Below are 17,565 nucleotides of genomic sequence, written 5' to 3' on the forward strand. Positions count from 1 at the left end.
CAAGGTAAAATTGAATTTCTTAACCCGTAAAAATTAATTTAAATAAATCAACTCATAAATCCTTATTTTCAACAACATACTAATTAATCACCTAACATTAAACCCTTAATAATCATAAATCAATCTTAACAATATAAACCTCCAATCCTTATAAACCCTAATCTCTTCTTTAATCATTCCATAAACAAATCCTTATAAACCCTAATCTCTTCTTTAATCATTCCATAAACAAACTATAATCGAAAGTAATATGAAAGAGAACTACTTACTTGCTACTTCCACCTTTCTTGAACCAAAACTCAAGATAAAAAACTAAACTCTTTGGTTTGAGGAGGGGAGGGTCACGACGGCTATAAGAATTAGAAGAGAGGAAAGAAATTCTCTTGCAACTCTTCCTTAAATACCTAGGTTAACTTAGGTTGGGTTTGGGCTGACTTGGGCTTAGGTTTGGGCCAAAAGTCTGGGTCTTACACTAGCAGTAAATCTTGACTAGCCTTTACATTAGTTTGATGTAAAGAATACATTTCCACACGGAACTCTCCAAGAAGAAGTGTATATGGAATTGCCTCCTGGCCGTAAACAGCAAACTAAAGGTAATAAATAGGTCTGCAGGTTGAGAAAATCCCTATATGGTTTGAAGCAGTCTCCTAGAGCGTGGTTTGGAAGGTTCACAAGTTTTATGAAGACAGTTGGTTACACATAAAGTAACTCAGATCACACTTTATTCTTAAAGCATAATGAAAAACAAATCACAACTCTCATTGTGTACGTTGATGATATGATAGTGACTGGAAATGATCCTGCAGAAAGGAAAAGACTACAGCAGCATCTTGCCCGTGAATTTGAGATGAAAGATTTTGGAGAATTGAAGAATATCCTTGGAATTGAAGTGTCAATATCAGATAAAGGTATTTTTCTATCACAAAGAAAATATTAAGTGAAACTGGTATGACAGCATGCAGTCCAGCTAGCACTTCTATGGAAGAAAACCTGAAACTATATGGTGATTCAAATCAAGTTCCCACTAATAAAGAACGCTATCAGAGGCTGGTTGGAAGATTAATGTATCTTGCACAAACTCGACCTGATTTAGCGTATGCATTGAGTGTGGTCGGTCAATTTATGCACTCCCCAAGCGAAGAACATATGAATGTTGTCATCCAATTCTTACGCTACTTAAAGTCATCTCTAGGAAAAGGAATTTTATTCATAAAATGACACAATTTGGATATTCACGGCTATACAGATGCTGATTGGGCTGGGTCGATTCAAGATCGACATTCTACATCGGGCTATTTCATGTTTGTAGGAGGAAACTTGATTACATGGCGAAGTAAAAACCAAGAGGTAGTTGCTAGATCTAGTGCTAAAGCTGAATATAGAGGAATGACTAAAGCTATATACGAATTGTTGTGGATTAGAAATCTGATGCTAGATTTACATATCAAACCAGTCAACACTATAAAGTTATATTGTGATAACAAGGCAGCATGTGATGTTGCTCATAATTCTGTCCAACATAATCGCATTAAACATGTTGAAGTTGATAGGCATTTTATCAAAGAGAAACTGGAAGAAAAATTAATTGAAGTTCCTCATGTTCGATCTCAAGACCAGCTTGCTGATGTGCTAACCAAGGCACTGTGAAACCAAACGTTTAATGATTGTCTCAACAAACTAGGAATGAGTGACATCTATGCATCAACTTAAAAGGGAGTGTTGATAAGTCTGAGTAATTATCTCCAAGTTAGATTTCCAGTATTTAGTCCTATTGTATCTCTAATGTTAGCTATAGAAATATATCCTAGAATCCCTGTAAACGTGTGATTGTATCCTGATGGAAATAGCTTTCCATATAGTTATCCAATAAGCCCGAAACTATAGGATCAGGAAAACAAAGCTTTGTAAAGATGGTTATTTATACCGTGCTTGTAACAGAGAAAGCAAGTTGAATAAACAATTGAATCCCTTCACGTGTTCTGCATATTTCTTGACTAAACCTAGTAGCTTATTAAATTAAATTAAAAAAAAATTAAAAGTGCTTGTTCTTCGTTATGTACATTCAAATTATGAATTGAAACTCTATGATAACTATTTTGCCTTTTTAAGATAAAATTATTGAATTGGTTATAGGAGGCAATACAATTATTTTATAAGGTTTTTTTTATAATTATTAGAAAAATTTGAAACAAATTAGTTTTTTAATATTTTTTAGCACAGTGTAATGAATAAATTACTCTTAAAAATAAAAATTAAAATTAAATTGCCAACTAGGGTTTTTTTTAATTTTCACTTTTTTAAAACACAGTGAAATGACTAGATTACCTTTATAAGCAAAAACATTTACACTATTGTCCAGAGGTGTTTATGTATTTCATCCTATTTATTTTTTTGTTATAATCAAGTTGATTAAGAGATAATTCGATATTTTTAATAAATATAAAATATTATTTATAAACCAAAAGTAGCTAGTGTGTGCAACACACACATACTTTAGGAATGCTGGCTTCCGCAATGTTATTGGGAGCAGCTCACTGAGCTCTTCCAGGTTATGGGACACTTGTTGGCGAAAGACTGGCGGTGTGGCACTGGTAAACTATTTTTTTCTCCTCCCTCTTTTCTATCTTTATGCCTCAAGTTTCACACTTTCCTTTTCAAAAATTAAATGTGTTATGTCAATTAGTATTTGTATCAATTTAATCCTCATTCTTTTGATTGATATTTGTTTTACTTTTAATGCTTTTTTAAGTTGATTTTGTTTTTGAATTTTATTCTTAAGTATTTGATTTCATTTAATTTTTTTATCCAATTTGGTCATCATTCTTTTGATTTTTATTCTTAAGTATTTGATTTCATTTAATTTTTTTATCCAATTTGGTCATCATTCTTTTGATTTTTATTTTTTTTATCATTTTCTTGATTTATTTTATTTTTCAATTTCATCTCTTATTGTTTTATTTCATTTAATTTTTATACCAGATTTGGTCTTCATTTTTTTATTGCAATTTGTTTTGTTTTTTTATCCTTTTCTTGATTGATTTTTTTTTATTTCATCTCTTGATATTTGGATGATTAGGGATTTTGCTTAGTGATTTTTCTTGTTTGTCTTCTATAGGGTAATCCTGATCTTATAACCATCGTCACGGGTTTTGAAAATTAACTCAATCTGACTTCAATCTTTTTATTTGGTCTTTTTTAAATTGTTTTTTTTTCATCATTTGACATTAGGTTATTGAGTCTTATGCTTCATGATCTTTTCTAATTTCCTTCCATAGAGTTATTTCAATCTCATGTTCTAGGTTACGAGTTATTTGAATTAACTTAGATTAACTTGGGCTTTTTTTTCGACATCTTTTTTAGTTGATTTTTTTTTTTGTCTTTCATCATTTAGTTTGCTTGAGGGTTAACCTTTTTTTACTACAAAGTTATCCCAATCTCACGACCGAACAACAAATTTGGTATGTCAACTCAAGTCGGGATTTTTTTTATTTTTAGAAAAAAAAGCTTATGTTCGTCCTTCAACATTTGATTTGCTGATACTTGAGCTTCATATTTCTTTCATTATTCTTTTTATAAGGTTATCTTGTTCTCATTCAATTTTTGATTTGTTTTCAAATAAGATCGTTAAGATATTTTTCAGAATATTTAGAGGGTATCTTTTTATAATATTGACAAACATTTATTGTTTTTACATTGTTTTTGTTTTATTATTATTAATGTCATTGGATTTTTTTATAGTCATATTTTTAAATAAACCAAACTCATTGAACCCATTTGAATCAATAACTTGGGTCCTAGATTTTTCTTACTCTTTTAAAAACGTTATCATCATCTGATCATCCTTTTTTATGCTAGAAAATATTTATCACAGCCCGCGACGTAGTCTGGACACCTTTCTAGTTAATTCTTTCAGCTGAGTTTTCGGAATCCCCCTGATACCTAGCTTTTGGGATTGTCCGTATTGGATATGCACAATTCAGCTATTATTGACTGCCCTTGAAGGATTTATTTAAGAGTATGGTAGATATTGTTTTTCAAAGTGTTTTTTGTTTAAAAATATATTAAAATAATATATTTTTTTATGTTTTTAAAATTTATTTTTGATATCAACACATCAAAATAATTTTAAAATACTAAAAAATTAATTTAAAATTAAAATTTAATAAAAAAAAACCGGCTGTTTAAATAAGTGGAATGACACCGGCATCAAGGTTTGATAGCCGGAAAATTAAATTAGCCTCAACTCGCCGAGATATGATACAATTAACTTAAAGTATTTCAGCGGGCAAACGGCTTCCATATTGCGCCCTAATTAATTTGATCATGTGAAGTCGAGAAAAGAAATCAATGCTCAGCCTTCATATACATTCAACCAATTTTAGCTATCAACATAGCCAAATCTCAACAGTAAAACAAGAGTCGAAAAAAAATCAAATGATTTCAGTTCTGACATGCTTAAGAGGAAGGAGGGGGAATGCTTCGGTTTTTTTTTTTTAAAAAAAAAAAAAAAAAAAGCTGACCTCGTGCAGAAACCTCAAACATTATACCACTCTCCCAACTTTTTCTCTCTACACAAAAAAAAAAAAAAAGGAAATAAAAAAGAACCAAAGTGGATATCAATCAACTGAGAGAACTATTGCTAAAATTGGAATTTCTCGGAGGAAGATTATTGTCTACTGGCTTACACGGTGATCAAACTTCCAATACGAAATAAGAAGATAGGGTACCAAACAACCACCTCACAACTTCTTAAGAATATATTAGAAGAATGAAAACCTTATGCCATTACTTGCTGCAAACAAGTTGTATTCTTCCATAGCAGTCTCCTTATTGCACGCTGGATCATTTTCATCGGCCGAGACTTTTGAAGATAAATCTCCAGCAATTCCATCTTTTGAAGGTACAGGATCTGACTTACATCCTGTTGAGAGAGCGACAGGTCCACCAAAATGGAACAAGGAAAATCCAGTATTACTGTTGTGCAATTTGGCAGAACTATCAATTTTCCCACCTTCTCCACTTGGTGGTGCTTCGTTTGAATGTGATCTGGCTGGAACCATCCTCTCCTTATTAGCTTCAGTTAAATTTTCCTGCATCATACTTGTCTCTGTTCGAACCTCTGAGTTCAAGTATTCTCCCTGCTGATACACTGGAACTGGACCAGAATTAAACACAGGAGTTGCCAAATGCGGCACTGAACCATATTGCATACAAATGCGGGAGTTTCCATTTAAATCATAGCCAAGAGGACCAGCATATAGATAATGGTTAGGATGGGGGAAGGGCATTAATCCATTGGCTGGAGCTGCCGGCCAAGAGACTGGAGTTTGATGGTAGTAGCCCATTGTTGAAGGAGATTGAAACAATGGAAACTGTAAGTTATGGTTATGCAAAGGTGGAAACACAACTTGATGTTGCAGACCCATACTGACAGCAGGTATTCCATTTTCAGGATCTTGGACAGTTGTTGTCGGTGGATTTCCCAAAATGTTCATTCTTTGACCATCTGGTTGAAGCACAAAAGGTTCCCTGCTTCCAAACACCTCAGCTCCATTTGTACTCGGTCTCTTGTCCAGCCCCACTTCATTACAATTGGAGAAAGCATTTCCACTGCATGTTGAAGTTTCTCTTCCTTCTGATTGTTGACAGGCATCTTCTGAATCTGAAGTGGAAGACGATTCGAGATGTCCATTGTTTGAAGAAACTGTATTGCTATCTCCCTCACTAAGGCAAGATGAACAGTTATCAGAACTCAAAGTGCTTCCAATGCTAGGATCAGAAGTCTCAGACGATGCGAAATTTTTTTCAGGACATGAAATGATTTCCTCATAAGCAGTTTCTGTTGAGTAGCAACCATTCACTTCCTCATGGTATCCACCCTGGCAGTCTTCAACAGTTTCAAGGCTACAGTCCCTTGATTCGTTCATGTTATTCTCATCATGATCAATTTCAATGGAATTTCCAGTAACTTCACTGGAACATGTCTCACCAGATGACTTGAAGAGTTTACTATCCAGATCCACAGCTTCAACCTTAGTAGATGAGCTCATGATGACATCAGAGTCTGAGCTGCTCCAAGAATACTTCTTTCGTGATTCTACAGGCTCCCAAACTTTCTTAGGATTGTTTCCCATGTTGGATTTGCTTTTGATTTTTCCACAACCTTCACGGATGTGATCTACTGGACTATATTTGTTACCACGATAGAACTGCTTGGACATATCCATCACTGTTTCTGACTTGCCAACAGATTTGCTCTCTCGGTCCTCTCTTAATGATGAAACATGTGGTTCAACCTTTACCCTGCATTCAATGTTCTGGTGGCAGCTGCAAGAATGGAAGTCATATCTATCATTCATCCTGCTGTGGGGACAATGAAAGTTTTCACCAAACTTGAGGCCACAATTTCGACCATTGGACTTTGGACCATTGATCCTTGACTGCCTATACAATCCATTAACAGGCCTAGAAGGAGTGTCACAATCATCACTGTGATGTCTTAACTCTGATCTATTAACCACCGCCCCACTTTCTGAAATAACTGCAAATCGGCGTCTATCAGGCCACTTCAAAAAAGAATCAAGTTGAACTTCTTTCCGCAATTTCAATCTTCGGCGAGAATATTTTGCTTGTTCAGTTGAAAAAGAGCCAGTCCCTTCTTTCAAATTTGCAACCTTCCCATTAGGACTATCATATGAATCTTTTTCCATTATACAGGTCTCAAATCCATATGAAAACTGTTCATCTTGAATGTCAGGAGATCCAGGCCTGGACAGAGAAATATTGCCTGTTTCACTTAGTGAATCCCTACAGCAGATGGTGTTCAGTTCTTCATCAACACTTGGTGATGATCCATCCTTTAAGATATCAGGAAGCATGGTAATATCATTTGATTCAGGACATTTCTTCTCTTTATCCCTTTCTTTCCCTTTTAACCTCTCCTTCTTTCGAAGCTTTTTCTCTCTTTCTTTTGTTCTTCTTCTCTCCTTGCGCTCTTCTTCTTCACGCTTTTCCTTTTCCTCTTCTTCAAGAAGCTTCATCTGCAGTGAAAAATTGTATTATCAGAGATGCATCTCATGAAAAAAGATGAGCTGTCCTAATTTTGATACTCGAATGAAATCTTAATCAAAATCATAAGTATTAAGACCTGCTTTTCCAATGTAATGATTTCTTTGCATGCAACATGGACCCGATCTTCCAGTAGTTTTAGTGCAAGACAAACAAAGATGCTGTGTGCATTTTGGCGAGCAGTTCCTTCTCTGAAAGCCTTTTCAACCTGAAACAACAAATTGAGTCTTAGAATATTTGAAACTGAAATACAGACATTCAATTACTTCATGTGCTCATAGAAACAGAATCTACATGTTGCTAGTTCATCCTCCCAAGTTCTGACAGGAACATGGGAATGTGCATTCAGATATTGGTTTTCTCCAACAGCCAGTAAATTTCATTTTTTTAGGTGGCCAGAAGGCACAATCATGGTTTATGACCAGTTGACAAGGGTAACCCTGAAAAATCTCTTTTTAAATACTAGCTAATAAATAACTGAATTTTGAGAAAGAAAATATAAGGCACTCTTGGGCAGCACCAAATGGTCCTGTAACATATGTAACCATAAAGGTTAACTTAGAAAAAAAATGCTATGTTTAAACAGAATTCATTGATATCACCATGCACTATTTGGATTCCTTGATTTGCTCCATTAGATGTCCCAACAGGGCTTCCTAGAGGTGGTTAACCACAATTTTAGTGAAGTTATAAGGAGACATTTAACCACGCTAGAGACCTCAGAAATTTCCCTAGGCCCTCTGTGTCACTATAAAGAGAGATGTGGTGCCCCTAGTAGGATCATCTGTTCTACAAATCTGCTGAGAAATTTAAACTTTTTAAATGTTTTTGTTTATCAACTAGAAAAATTATCTCAACCTACCCCTCGGTTCTACTGTATTTACAGCCCTCGTATTCATTTAGAATTTACTCTAGTTTCATCATTTATAACATAGTGAGCAATTCTACAAGGTCCAGGTTCAATCCCAATTCATTGCTATTTTGGTTATTGCAGATTGAATTAAAATCTAGTGAGCCAGTGATAAAACCCTGTCCCGCCACCTTTCTTATATATATAGAAATATTCCTCCCCAACACATTCTTAACACACCCCTTCCCCATGTACAACCTACCACACATTCAACCCCATGCAATGATGATTACATGCACATTGAGACATATAGGTATCACATGGAAAATGACAGTTCCAAACAAATTATCGTTTTCTAAATTAATATGAAAAAGGACAGCAAGCATGTTTCAAGTCTGTAAACATGCCTTTTCCTTAAAAATAACTGTTGCAGCATCTAGAAGAAACTCTCGAGCAAGTTCAGGACTCTTCGCATGCTTTTGGGGCCGGGAGCATTCTCCATCAAATTCGTTTCCGTCCTTATCCATGGAATCATCATCCTATAAGTGTACAAGAAAAATAAAAGGAATTTAATTATAAACCCTAAGGATATTTTAAGAAATTTATTGCAAATATAAAGATCTGAGGGAAAAAGTGGGCCACCTCTTCTTCCTCGGCCTCTTCAGCATGCTCAAAAAAACTTCGGATACTTTCCCCTCTAGTAATTGTAACAAAACCATCACCTACTACAAGCCTGCAGTGCACACATCGTTGACCCTTTAGTGCATGAGCTTTTACAGAAAGCTCAGTGCAGCGGCCATCAACTTTCCAAGCCCTAAGGGTAATAAAACATGCAGTCAAACCACCAAGATCTAGACCAGTGACTTGAACACTTCCATTCATGCCAACATTTTCAAATTCTAGAATGTCAGATTTTCCTTCTCCTGTGCCAACTGCCCATTCAAAGTGATGGTATGATCCAACAGTGTCCGAAAAAGTCTGGTTCCAATCAGCTTGGACAGAATCATCAGACACCTGAGAAAATAGCTAAGATAACTGGTCATACTAGTCACATCCATGGTGAGTTTTCACAATTTGTTCTGCAAATTTGTTTCTTTTGAATCTTATATCTTTAGAAACACAAAATTGCACAGAAGAAGAAAATATACCTCATATTGAAAGGCAGTATCTGCAACACAAAACCAACTAGTGCAGCGAGGTTCTCGTCGCATGCGTTTCAGCTCCTTTAGCTCCTTAAATTCACGAATAACATTCCTTCTACAATCTCTACAAAATCTCTTGCTGTCAAACCTGTGGGATGGAGACATTTGTGTAGAGAAACAGAACAAATCAACACAAGTACCTAACACGAAAACATGCAGAATGGAAGTACAAGCTCATGGGTAAGGAGAAAGAGGCTATAGCTAGATATACAAGAAATAGTCACAACTAAAAATAAGCAAATATTAAGAAGGAAAACGATAAGATAGATCCATGCCAGTTGAAGAGAAAACTAAAGTTTTAGGGTCTAGTTAATTAAAACAATTACAATGATAACATAATCAACATTTCAGCATATAAGTGCACAAACCATCAAGTAAACCAAAAGGTTGTAGAGAAATAAAAGAATAAAAAATCAACGAAGGACACTAAAAAAATCAAAAACAAAAATTTTGCTTCAAGCTTATAATTTTTGTTGAACAATTTCAATGGATTCTTCAAGAGATATCTTAAACAAGTGATGCCAATTGAATGACAAAGTTTCTCAATTATAAAAGATGATACTCAATTTTTGATAGGTAAATGCAAGCAAAATCTGAGTTTTGTTTAATTTTCAAACTGAGCCATCCATTTGAGTCATTGACGTGTTCAATTCCTCACAAACCATGGGCATTGGTGAAGTTTGATGGATTAGAACCAAAGACCTCTGACTCTTAGGACATCAACATAGGCTACTATTGAACTCACGTGGATACATTACAGTTGCTTTGTCTAAGGAAAAACATATGAGAAAGAGTCTACAAGCATGATGAGGCCAACATGTGCCATGTCATATTCAACTGAAAGTATGCAAACATATCGTTCTTTGGAAGTTAGAAAGGGACTTCCTCATCAATGAAGTCCAGGTGATAAAACAATCCAATTAACCACAACAATGAGTATTAAGTTTAGTTTTTAGCCTATTTCAGATAAAAGAAGGGCAGACTACTCTTTAGTCCATCCCCACACCCGCTATGCCATTTTCTTTGATAAATATGTAGAGTTAATTGTCCCCTTTAGTACCCTTAGGGCGCTGTATATTTCCTAATCATCCAGCCTTGTAGAATTATACTTCTTTAATGCTTTAATGCTGAGATAAGAGCAGCCAAAGTCTAATGTGATGAATTCATCACTAAAACTCTTATTATTTGATGCCATATTCAACAGCTAGCAAGTTCCACTTACAGTAAATCCACAGTTTTGAACTAGTAATCAAAATATCTACAAGCCACTACACTTTGAATCTGCAAGGCTCTCATAGATATTCGAAAAATAAACTCAGCCCTTAGCTACAAAGCCCCCAAAGCAACAAAGTCTACAGAAACTATCTAAAAGAGAGCATAATCAGTTGAGATGAATTCAGAAAATGGACCGCTTTTCAACAGACATTTTGAGTTCCCTATGAAGAAGCTTTGAATAATTTATTAGTCCAGTAAAACTCATCACTTCCTTAGATTTAACCGCATCTTTTTCATCAAACAGAATGTACAATATCTTGAAGAGAAAAACTATCAGTCATGGCAGATGACTCCCCTCCATTTGGTTCGATCCAAAGCAGGTAAATGATCACTTCCTAACTGCATTGCCATCCACATATTTTTGTTTGTGATTCCATTAGAAAGCCTGTTAAGGTGGGAAGATATAAGCTCTGATTTTACAATACTTATAAACTAGAAGACATCAGTGATTCTTACAAAGCACAGCACACTCTTGGGAGTTTCTAGATTGTTCAGAAGCCGGACTAGTCGGAATTTTTTTTTCATGATTTCAAATAACTTTTGTTCTGTCTTTGGCAGTTTCACCAATATGGTCACCTCTGGTCTCAATGTTATCTAAAGCTCCAACCCCCAAAAAAGTAGAGTGGCCAACTACCTTTCAGTTCTCATAGTTTTCCACTGATTTCAAAATCAATGTTGTATATAAAGAATAAGCTATTGGCAAACACACCTGCACATGAGGCTCTCTATGAAATCCTCTTCCTTCATCCTTAAAAGAGACTGCCGGGTTTCTTCTCCAAGTGCTGACCAGAAATCCATTAATGTGTCACAAGAAAGCCTGGCAGTATGCAGTGCACACGTCTCTCTTGTTCCATGTCCTCTACCATAACTTGCCATTCCTTGGCTAATCCAACCCCGACCTCCCCCACCACAGGCATCAGGATAGAGCAATTCCCTTTCCCGCTCCCTTGCACGTGCACTGTCAAATACCTGATTTAAAAGCAAGAGTTCAGCTACTAAACTAGAAAGGGACAATGGAATTGCACAATAAAAAATTTTTAGCACTCACATTTTGGAGTCCCTTCAGAGACTTTGAAAACAAGTAGCACTTCAAAAGCGTTAACGATCCATCACGCGTGGTCGTTAGACCACCCCAAGGATAGACAGATGGATCTTGAATTTCATCTTGGCACCCATTTGTTACATGTGATCCACAATCATTTAGATTTTTTGAGGCATCCAGTATATCGCAACGAAGGTGCCCAGCACCTCCTTCCTGCTGCAAAGACTTACCATACATGACAATCTGCATAAAACCTTCAAGCAATAGCCCATTGCATCTAGAACAGTACATGTTCTTACGAGCTTGCTCAAACAGGGTTTGCTTGTCTATCCTCAGTAGCTTCTGTCGAGCTTGTGGTGGCAGCTCACTCCAGAACTGTCACAAGTACACAAAAATTCTTCAATAACTAATCACAACTTGCAACAAGAGTTGGCTAAAAACTGAAAGACAATAAATAAACAAAACCTTGTATACTCCAAACACAAACTTAAAATTATATATTAGAAAAAAACTTGCTGATTACATGTAACAAAATGCCAATCTTTATTTTACAAACACCATTTCCATTGCCTAGACTCTAATCAATTCTCACTAGTATAAACAATTGTAACTGACATAAAACGTCGATCTCTCTTTTGAAAATAAAAACACAGAACTCCAGAAGTGAATTTATATACAAGGAGCTAAAAACGGATCTAGTCAATAAAAAACTGAAAACCCAGATAATAAAAAAGAGAAAAACAAAAATCCCACATCAAAAACTAATAAAACAAGCTCACTGAATAATTTGTTCATCAAGATCCAATCAAGAACACAATTAAAAATCAAAATTAAGTAAAACAGTGATCTAATCCAATCCCAGATACAAAAACAGACACTGTAATCCATCAATCAAAATTAAGAGGGGAAATAAAACAGCCCAGTACCTTCTGGAGCTGATTGAAGCTAACATCATCACGGTGTTTAGACCAGAACGAATTAGCAGAAATTGAGTAAGAGCCTCCGGATGATGTTGCATTACTAAATTGATCATTTCTCTGAATTAATCCTGGCATCCTGAATTATTATTACTATTATTACTATTATTATTATTATGTAACTTATTTTATTGAATTCAATTATAAAATCCTTATAATTGTTTTTATACTCTCATAGATTTATCATCATCAATCCTTCCATCTCTGCCCCTCATATTTTTTTCTACGAGAATACAAATAAAAAACGGATCCAAAACCCAAGTCGATTCAATAATTCAATCAAGAAATTGTATCAAATCAGAAACTAATAAACAAGAAAAAGAAAAAAAAAACAAAACCCAAAAATAAAAATAATAGAATTCATAGAAACTGGATTTGATTGAATTGAATTGTGAGATTTAAAGAGGAGAGGATGATGAGATTTGGCTGCTGCTGCAGTTGTTTAATATATATATATGAGGAGAGAAATGGAAGGGAAAGGAAAGGGAGAAATGAGAGATAGGGAGAGAGAAGGGGTGGATTTTGGTACTGGACGAAAATTATTTTCATGTTATGGCGAGCATTGCCACTGTTAAAATAAATTCAGACATAGGAACTCCAAATAATCCTCTATAAGAAAATTGTCATGACCGGATAGGCTAAGGTAAAATACCTACAGAATTTGGTTTAAATAAAATAAAATAAAATAAAATAGTTTCTCTCCTTTTGTAACATAAAACCTGTCTAGGAGAAATGAGAGAAGACAACAGCCAGGAAAGAAAACAAAAGTGATTTTCTTTTACCATAGTTTTTAACCTAGACGTTTTGATTCACGAACTGAAATCGTGACGACAGGATGTTTTGGTTTTTTCATGAAAAAAATTTAAATGACGACAATGTCCTCGACTGTAAGAGGTTAGTGTGCAGTGTACTTGCCACAAACACAGCGTACGGTTCCTTCCCTTGACAGAGGGAGATGAGGGCTTAAGCCATTGAGATGACGTGTTCAGGCTTCCCCTAATTTGAGTGCATTTCTTTTCTTTTTTCTTTTTTTCGTTTCAGTCCTTTTTCAGCTTCCACCCCCTCGGAGTCTTCACTGGAGAAATTGAGCTGCAGGAAAAACATTAGTCATATGACGAATTATACATTGATACGTGTCAGTATTCTTCTTTTTCCCTAAAAACTGTCACCGTTTTTGAGTTTTTTCCTTTCTTTTTTCAAACTAGCCTGCCGGATAGAAAAAACGTTAGCACAATTAAAATATATAATTTCAAAAATAGCACAGTTTAATGGGTTATCGTGTTTCATATATATGCCCAGTAAAATAATATTTCATCTATATGACCCATTAAAATAGTTTTACCTTGCGTTTCAAAAGTATTTTTAAATAAATTTGAAAAAAATTATTTTTATTTTACTTTAAATTAATATTTTTTTTATGTTTTCAAATCATTTTAATATGCTAATATCAAAAATAATTTTTAAAAAATAAAAAAAACATTGTGTTTGACGTGTTTTGGAATGAAAAGCACTTTAAAAAGCAATCACTACCACACTCTCAAACACGCTTTTAAAACACAAGTATAATCTTCATTACCACTAGATGTGCGAGTACAACCTATGTGCTATGTGAACCTAAAATTGTAGAAAATTGTAGTAGCGAGAGCTTTTTTTATATAATTTCAACTCTCCTTAAAAAACTTAACAAACTCGATTGGTTATATTAGTTATCAGATTTGATAAACCTTGACCCAAAAATTTGATAGAATCTTAATTTAGAGATAACAATCAGGAAAGCCGACAATTAGATTTGATAAAACAGTGACTTAGGAATAACAATATACTTAAGAATCAAAAGCATTAGAAAAATACTTGGACCTAATGATAACCTTGTATTTAAGAACCCTAAGTATGAGAATGACGTAACGAAACTAGTTAATTTTTTATAAATCATTTTACAATCTTTATCCCTACAAAGAAATATTGTTTTGCCATAAATAAAAAGAAAACTCACGTTTATTTTTCAACTTGCTGCCTAAATTTACAAGTAAAAGAAACATAATATAGTCTCCTCTGACAAACTCTAATGGACCCTTTTGGGTTGTAAGCTAACGGGTCTAAACTAGTACTCAATTAACATAAGTCAAATAATGAAATAAACCCCTAAATAATGTCTAATGGGCTAGAACAAACCCAAATTAAAAATTATTATTCAAAATTAAATAAATAAATAAAATAGGATAATAAAAACAAAATCTTCATGCTAAAATTTCTCTTTGTAGCTTGAATCTCCAATTTTCATACATTATTGGCAGATTTCAGTCCTGAATTCAAATATGTTGTTTTCTCTCGTCTGAATAAATTAATATGCCTATAATATATTGATAGAAAGCTTGAGATGTTTAGTCTCTATAACAACTTGAATTGCAACACAATTGCACCTGTAGCTCCAGATATGTTTCAAATAGTACATGAAAGTCTAGTTTTGCAGATTGGACAATATTCATCTAGTAACTTTGATCTTATGAAATAATATATTTTTTAACTCCATTTAATCTGAAAATTTACAAGAATATAGTTTCATGTGTCTAGTATTTCCCTATAAGATTTCAACTTGAATTGATGAACGGTTTGAGAGATATGCTTGATCTCATAACCTGTAATTCGATAACATTTTAAGGTCAAATTCGGACATGACTTAGTTTGTATCACATAACTTGTAATTCAATAACAAATTAAAAAAACTCAATTTCTAATAAAAAAACTCAATTTTTAATTAAAAAAACTCAATTAATTTATTATTTCTATATAACAAATTCTCATAGCACTCAAGTATATCAGTTAACAACAACTAATAAATTATCTCGTGGACGAGTCTACATCATTAGAACCATGAACATATCGTCGTGCATGAAAAATTATCTCATCCTCCTCTACTGCAAGGTCTAAATGGTGAGCCTCCTCAACCTCTTTAAGTTTATAACAACATGATAAGAACCAAATGGAGAAAGTGGTGTGCACAACATCGTCAATAGCATCATGTCAAAAGCTTTATGACCCTCTCGTATTAAAAAAAGTTAACATAATATATAAAAAAAAGATGTATCATCATATAAATAAGATATTTATAAATGTAAATACATAGTTTCATTTCAGATATTTTATTTATTACATTTGTATTAATTGTTAGAAATGAAAAATCAAAGGGAGAAATAATATTACGGATTGTTGAAAATCAAAAGGATTATCGAATTTATTGGCATCAATGAGTGGATTGTCGGAATGTTAACAATCAGAAGTATCGGATCTATTAGCATCCATGAGGGAATTGATGGATGTTGACAATCAGAAGAATTATCAGTTTATTTGCATCCATGAAGGGATTGTTGGAATGTTGATAATCAGAAGAATTATCGGATTTATTGGCATCTGTAAAGGGATTGCTAGAATGTTGACAATCATAAGGATTATTGAATTTATTAGCATATGTGAGAGGATGGCCCAACTGTTGACAATCAGAAAGATTGTTGGATATATTGGCATTCATGAGAGGATAATTGTAATAACGATGATTTGAGGTTATGGCCTCTTTAGAATAAGTGACAATATCAACAGTTTTGGCTATAATAGCTAAAACATGTTAATTCAGCTTGGAATTTCTTTACTACATGCCTTGGCTAGATCCCACCATTTTAAATACCCACAGAATTGTGATTTAATATGTCCAGCTTCACTATAATACATACACAAGTATTTTGATCATGCAACTCATACTTTACAATTTAGATTGTGTGATCCAAATAATCAATCTCGATGAGCAATATAATTTGGTGAGCCAAATATTGTCTTAAATTTTAAATTAGTTTACTCTTATTGAGGCTTGGATCGTCAAGCCACCATGGCAATGGTCAAGCTCTCTATTCATTGTTGCTCTACAAATAGCATTACAGTGTATATATACACGAGTTTCTTTAAAATCCAATATTAGGTTCTTCTTGAGATTTTGACCTTAAGTTTGTTCATATTTTGCATCGAGTCTATTCAAGAAGATGTGAACATGTAATCATTCAATTGATTATTTAAGTTTGTTCATATTTTGCATCGAGTCTATTCAAGAAGATGTGAACATGTAATCATTCAATTGATTATTTATATGCAAGAACATCATTAGGATCTTTCATTGCAATCTTATCACGAAGGTTCAACTTCTAAAAAATCCCAATAACATCAAAATAATAAGTTGAGAGAGAACAATCAAGCATTTGGTGGAAAATATGCATTGATTTAGTGTAAAGATTTATGATTCATCTAATTCATCGAAGTCTTGGCCAAACAACTTCAGATTTCCCATATAGTGGGCAATCAGAGTAGCGTTTCATAATTTCTGGTGACATATACATAAGTAACTGTCCATTGACCTATTGATTTTTTACATACCACTTTGTATTGGGATGTTTCATTTATAATAAATCCAAGCTTCTCATATCTTGCAATATGCTTCTTTATAATTTGGGACCATACATCATAATTGGTTTTGGTCAAGGATGATGACAACTTTGAAGTCAAAGTTTTCTAATTGAATATGTATATCTAGAATTGGTGATTCAAGTGTAAATAGGGATTTAGATTGATCATGGATCATACTGTAGAAAAGATATTCAGTAATATGATACGGGTATGGCTTAAATATATTCAATTTGAATATATGGTACATATGTTGATGTTCTATTATGTTGTAGTATGATTTCTCTATTCTACCATGATAACATGTAGAGAAATGGCAATGTAGTAATAGAGGAAGAATGGTTAAGAACAATAAGGTTCAGTAAATCACTTCTTTTAATTAAAAGTCATAAATAGTTAATGTATAATAACGAAACTAGAAAATGAATAATTATATAAATCCTAGAAATAATTATTAGAATTTTGTGTAATTTATATATTACAGAAAAAAACTAAAAGACATCACTAAAACACTATGGTCCTAAACTTATTGTACTATGGATTTGAATACTATAATAATATTTTTCCCTTCTCAAACAAAATCAATTAACTTATTATTGGAGTCTTCTACATAACTTGTCATTTTTATATTGATTGAGGAAAAATTAGTCTTTTAATATTTTGGTGGTATGGTGAAATAACTAACTTATCCTTAAAAGCAAATTTTTA

The 17,565-nt window shown here is 33.6% G+C and overlaps 1 protein-coding gene across 2 annotated transcripts; it reads right to left on the reverse strand.

Moving 5' to 3' along the window:
* Window positions 1–4,625: 4,625 nt before the first annotated feature.
* Window positions 4,626–13,138, reverse strand: LOC133689006 (uncharacterized). Of its 2 annotated transcripts, none has more exons than XM_062108702.1 (8): window positions 12,364–13,138; window positions 11,444–11,812; window positions 11,105–11,364; window positions 9,067–9,208; window positions 8,561–8,944; window positions 8,326–8,457; window positions 7,148–7,276; window positions 4,626–7,040 (listed from the first exon to the last, which is right to left on the reverse strand). In XM_062108702.1, the coding sequence occupies exons 1-8, from the start codon at window positions 12,490–12,492 to the stop codon at window positions 4,761–4,763; spliced, it is 3,825 nt and encodes a 1,274-aa protein (XP_061964686.1). In that variant the 5' UTR covers window positions 12,493–13,138; the 3' UTR covers window positions 4,626–4,760. The 2 variants fall into 2 exon arrangements, with proteins under 2 accessions (XP_061964686.1, XP_061964687.1); XM_062108703.1 differs by having other exon boundaries at window positions 8,561–8,932; window positions 12,364–13,137.
* Between the last annotated feature and the right edge of the window lie 4,427 nt (window positions 13,139–17,565).

The sequence above is a fragment of the Populus nigra genome, chromosome 3 (genome assembly GCF_951802175.1).
Source record: "Populus nigra chromosome 3, ddPopNigr1.1, whole genome shotgun sequence".
NCBI lineage: Eukaryota > Viridiplantae > Streptophyta > Magnoliopsida > Malpighiales > Salicaceae > Populus > Populus nigra.

Bases quoted from the DNA above. Each gene is read 5' to 3' on its own strand.
- LOC133689006 (XM_062108702.1), bottom strand. From the start codon at position 12,492: ATGCCAGGATTAATTCAGAGAAATGATCAATTTAGTAATGCAACATCA. The intron at 11,365-11,443 runs GTGAGTGCTAAA...CTTTTAAATCAG, and splicing joins CTCTGAAGGGACTCCAAAAT to GTATTTGACAGTGCACGTGC. The intron at 7,041-7,147 runs GTCTTAATACTT...TTTTCACTGCAG, and splicing joins TCATTACATTGGAAAAGCAG to ATGAAGCTTCTTGAAGAAGA.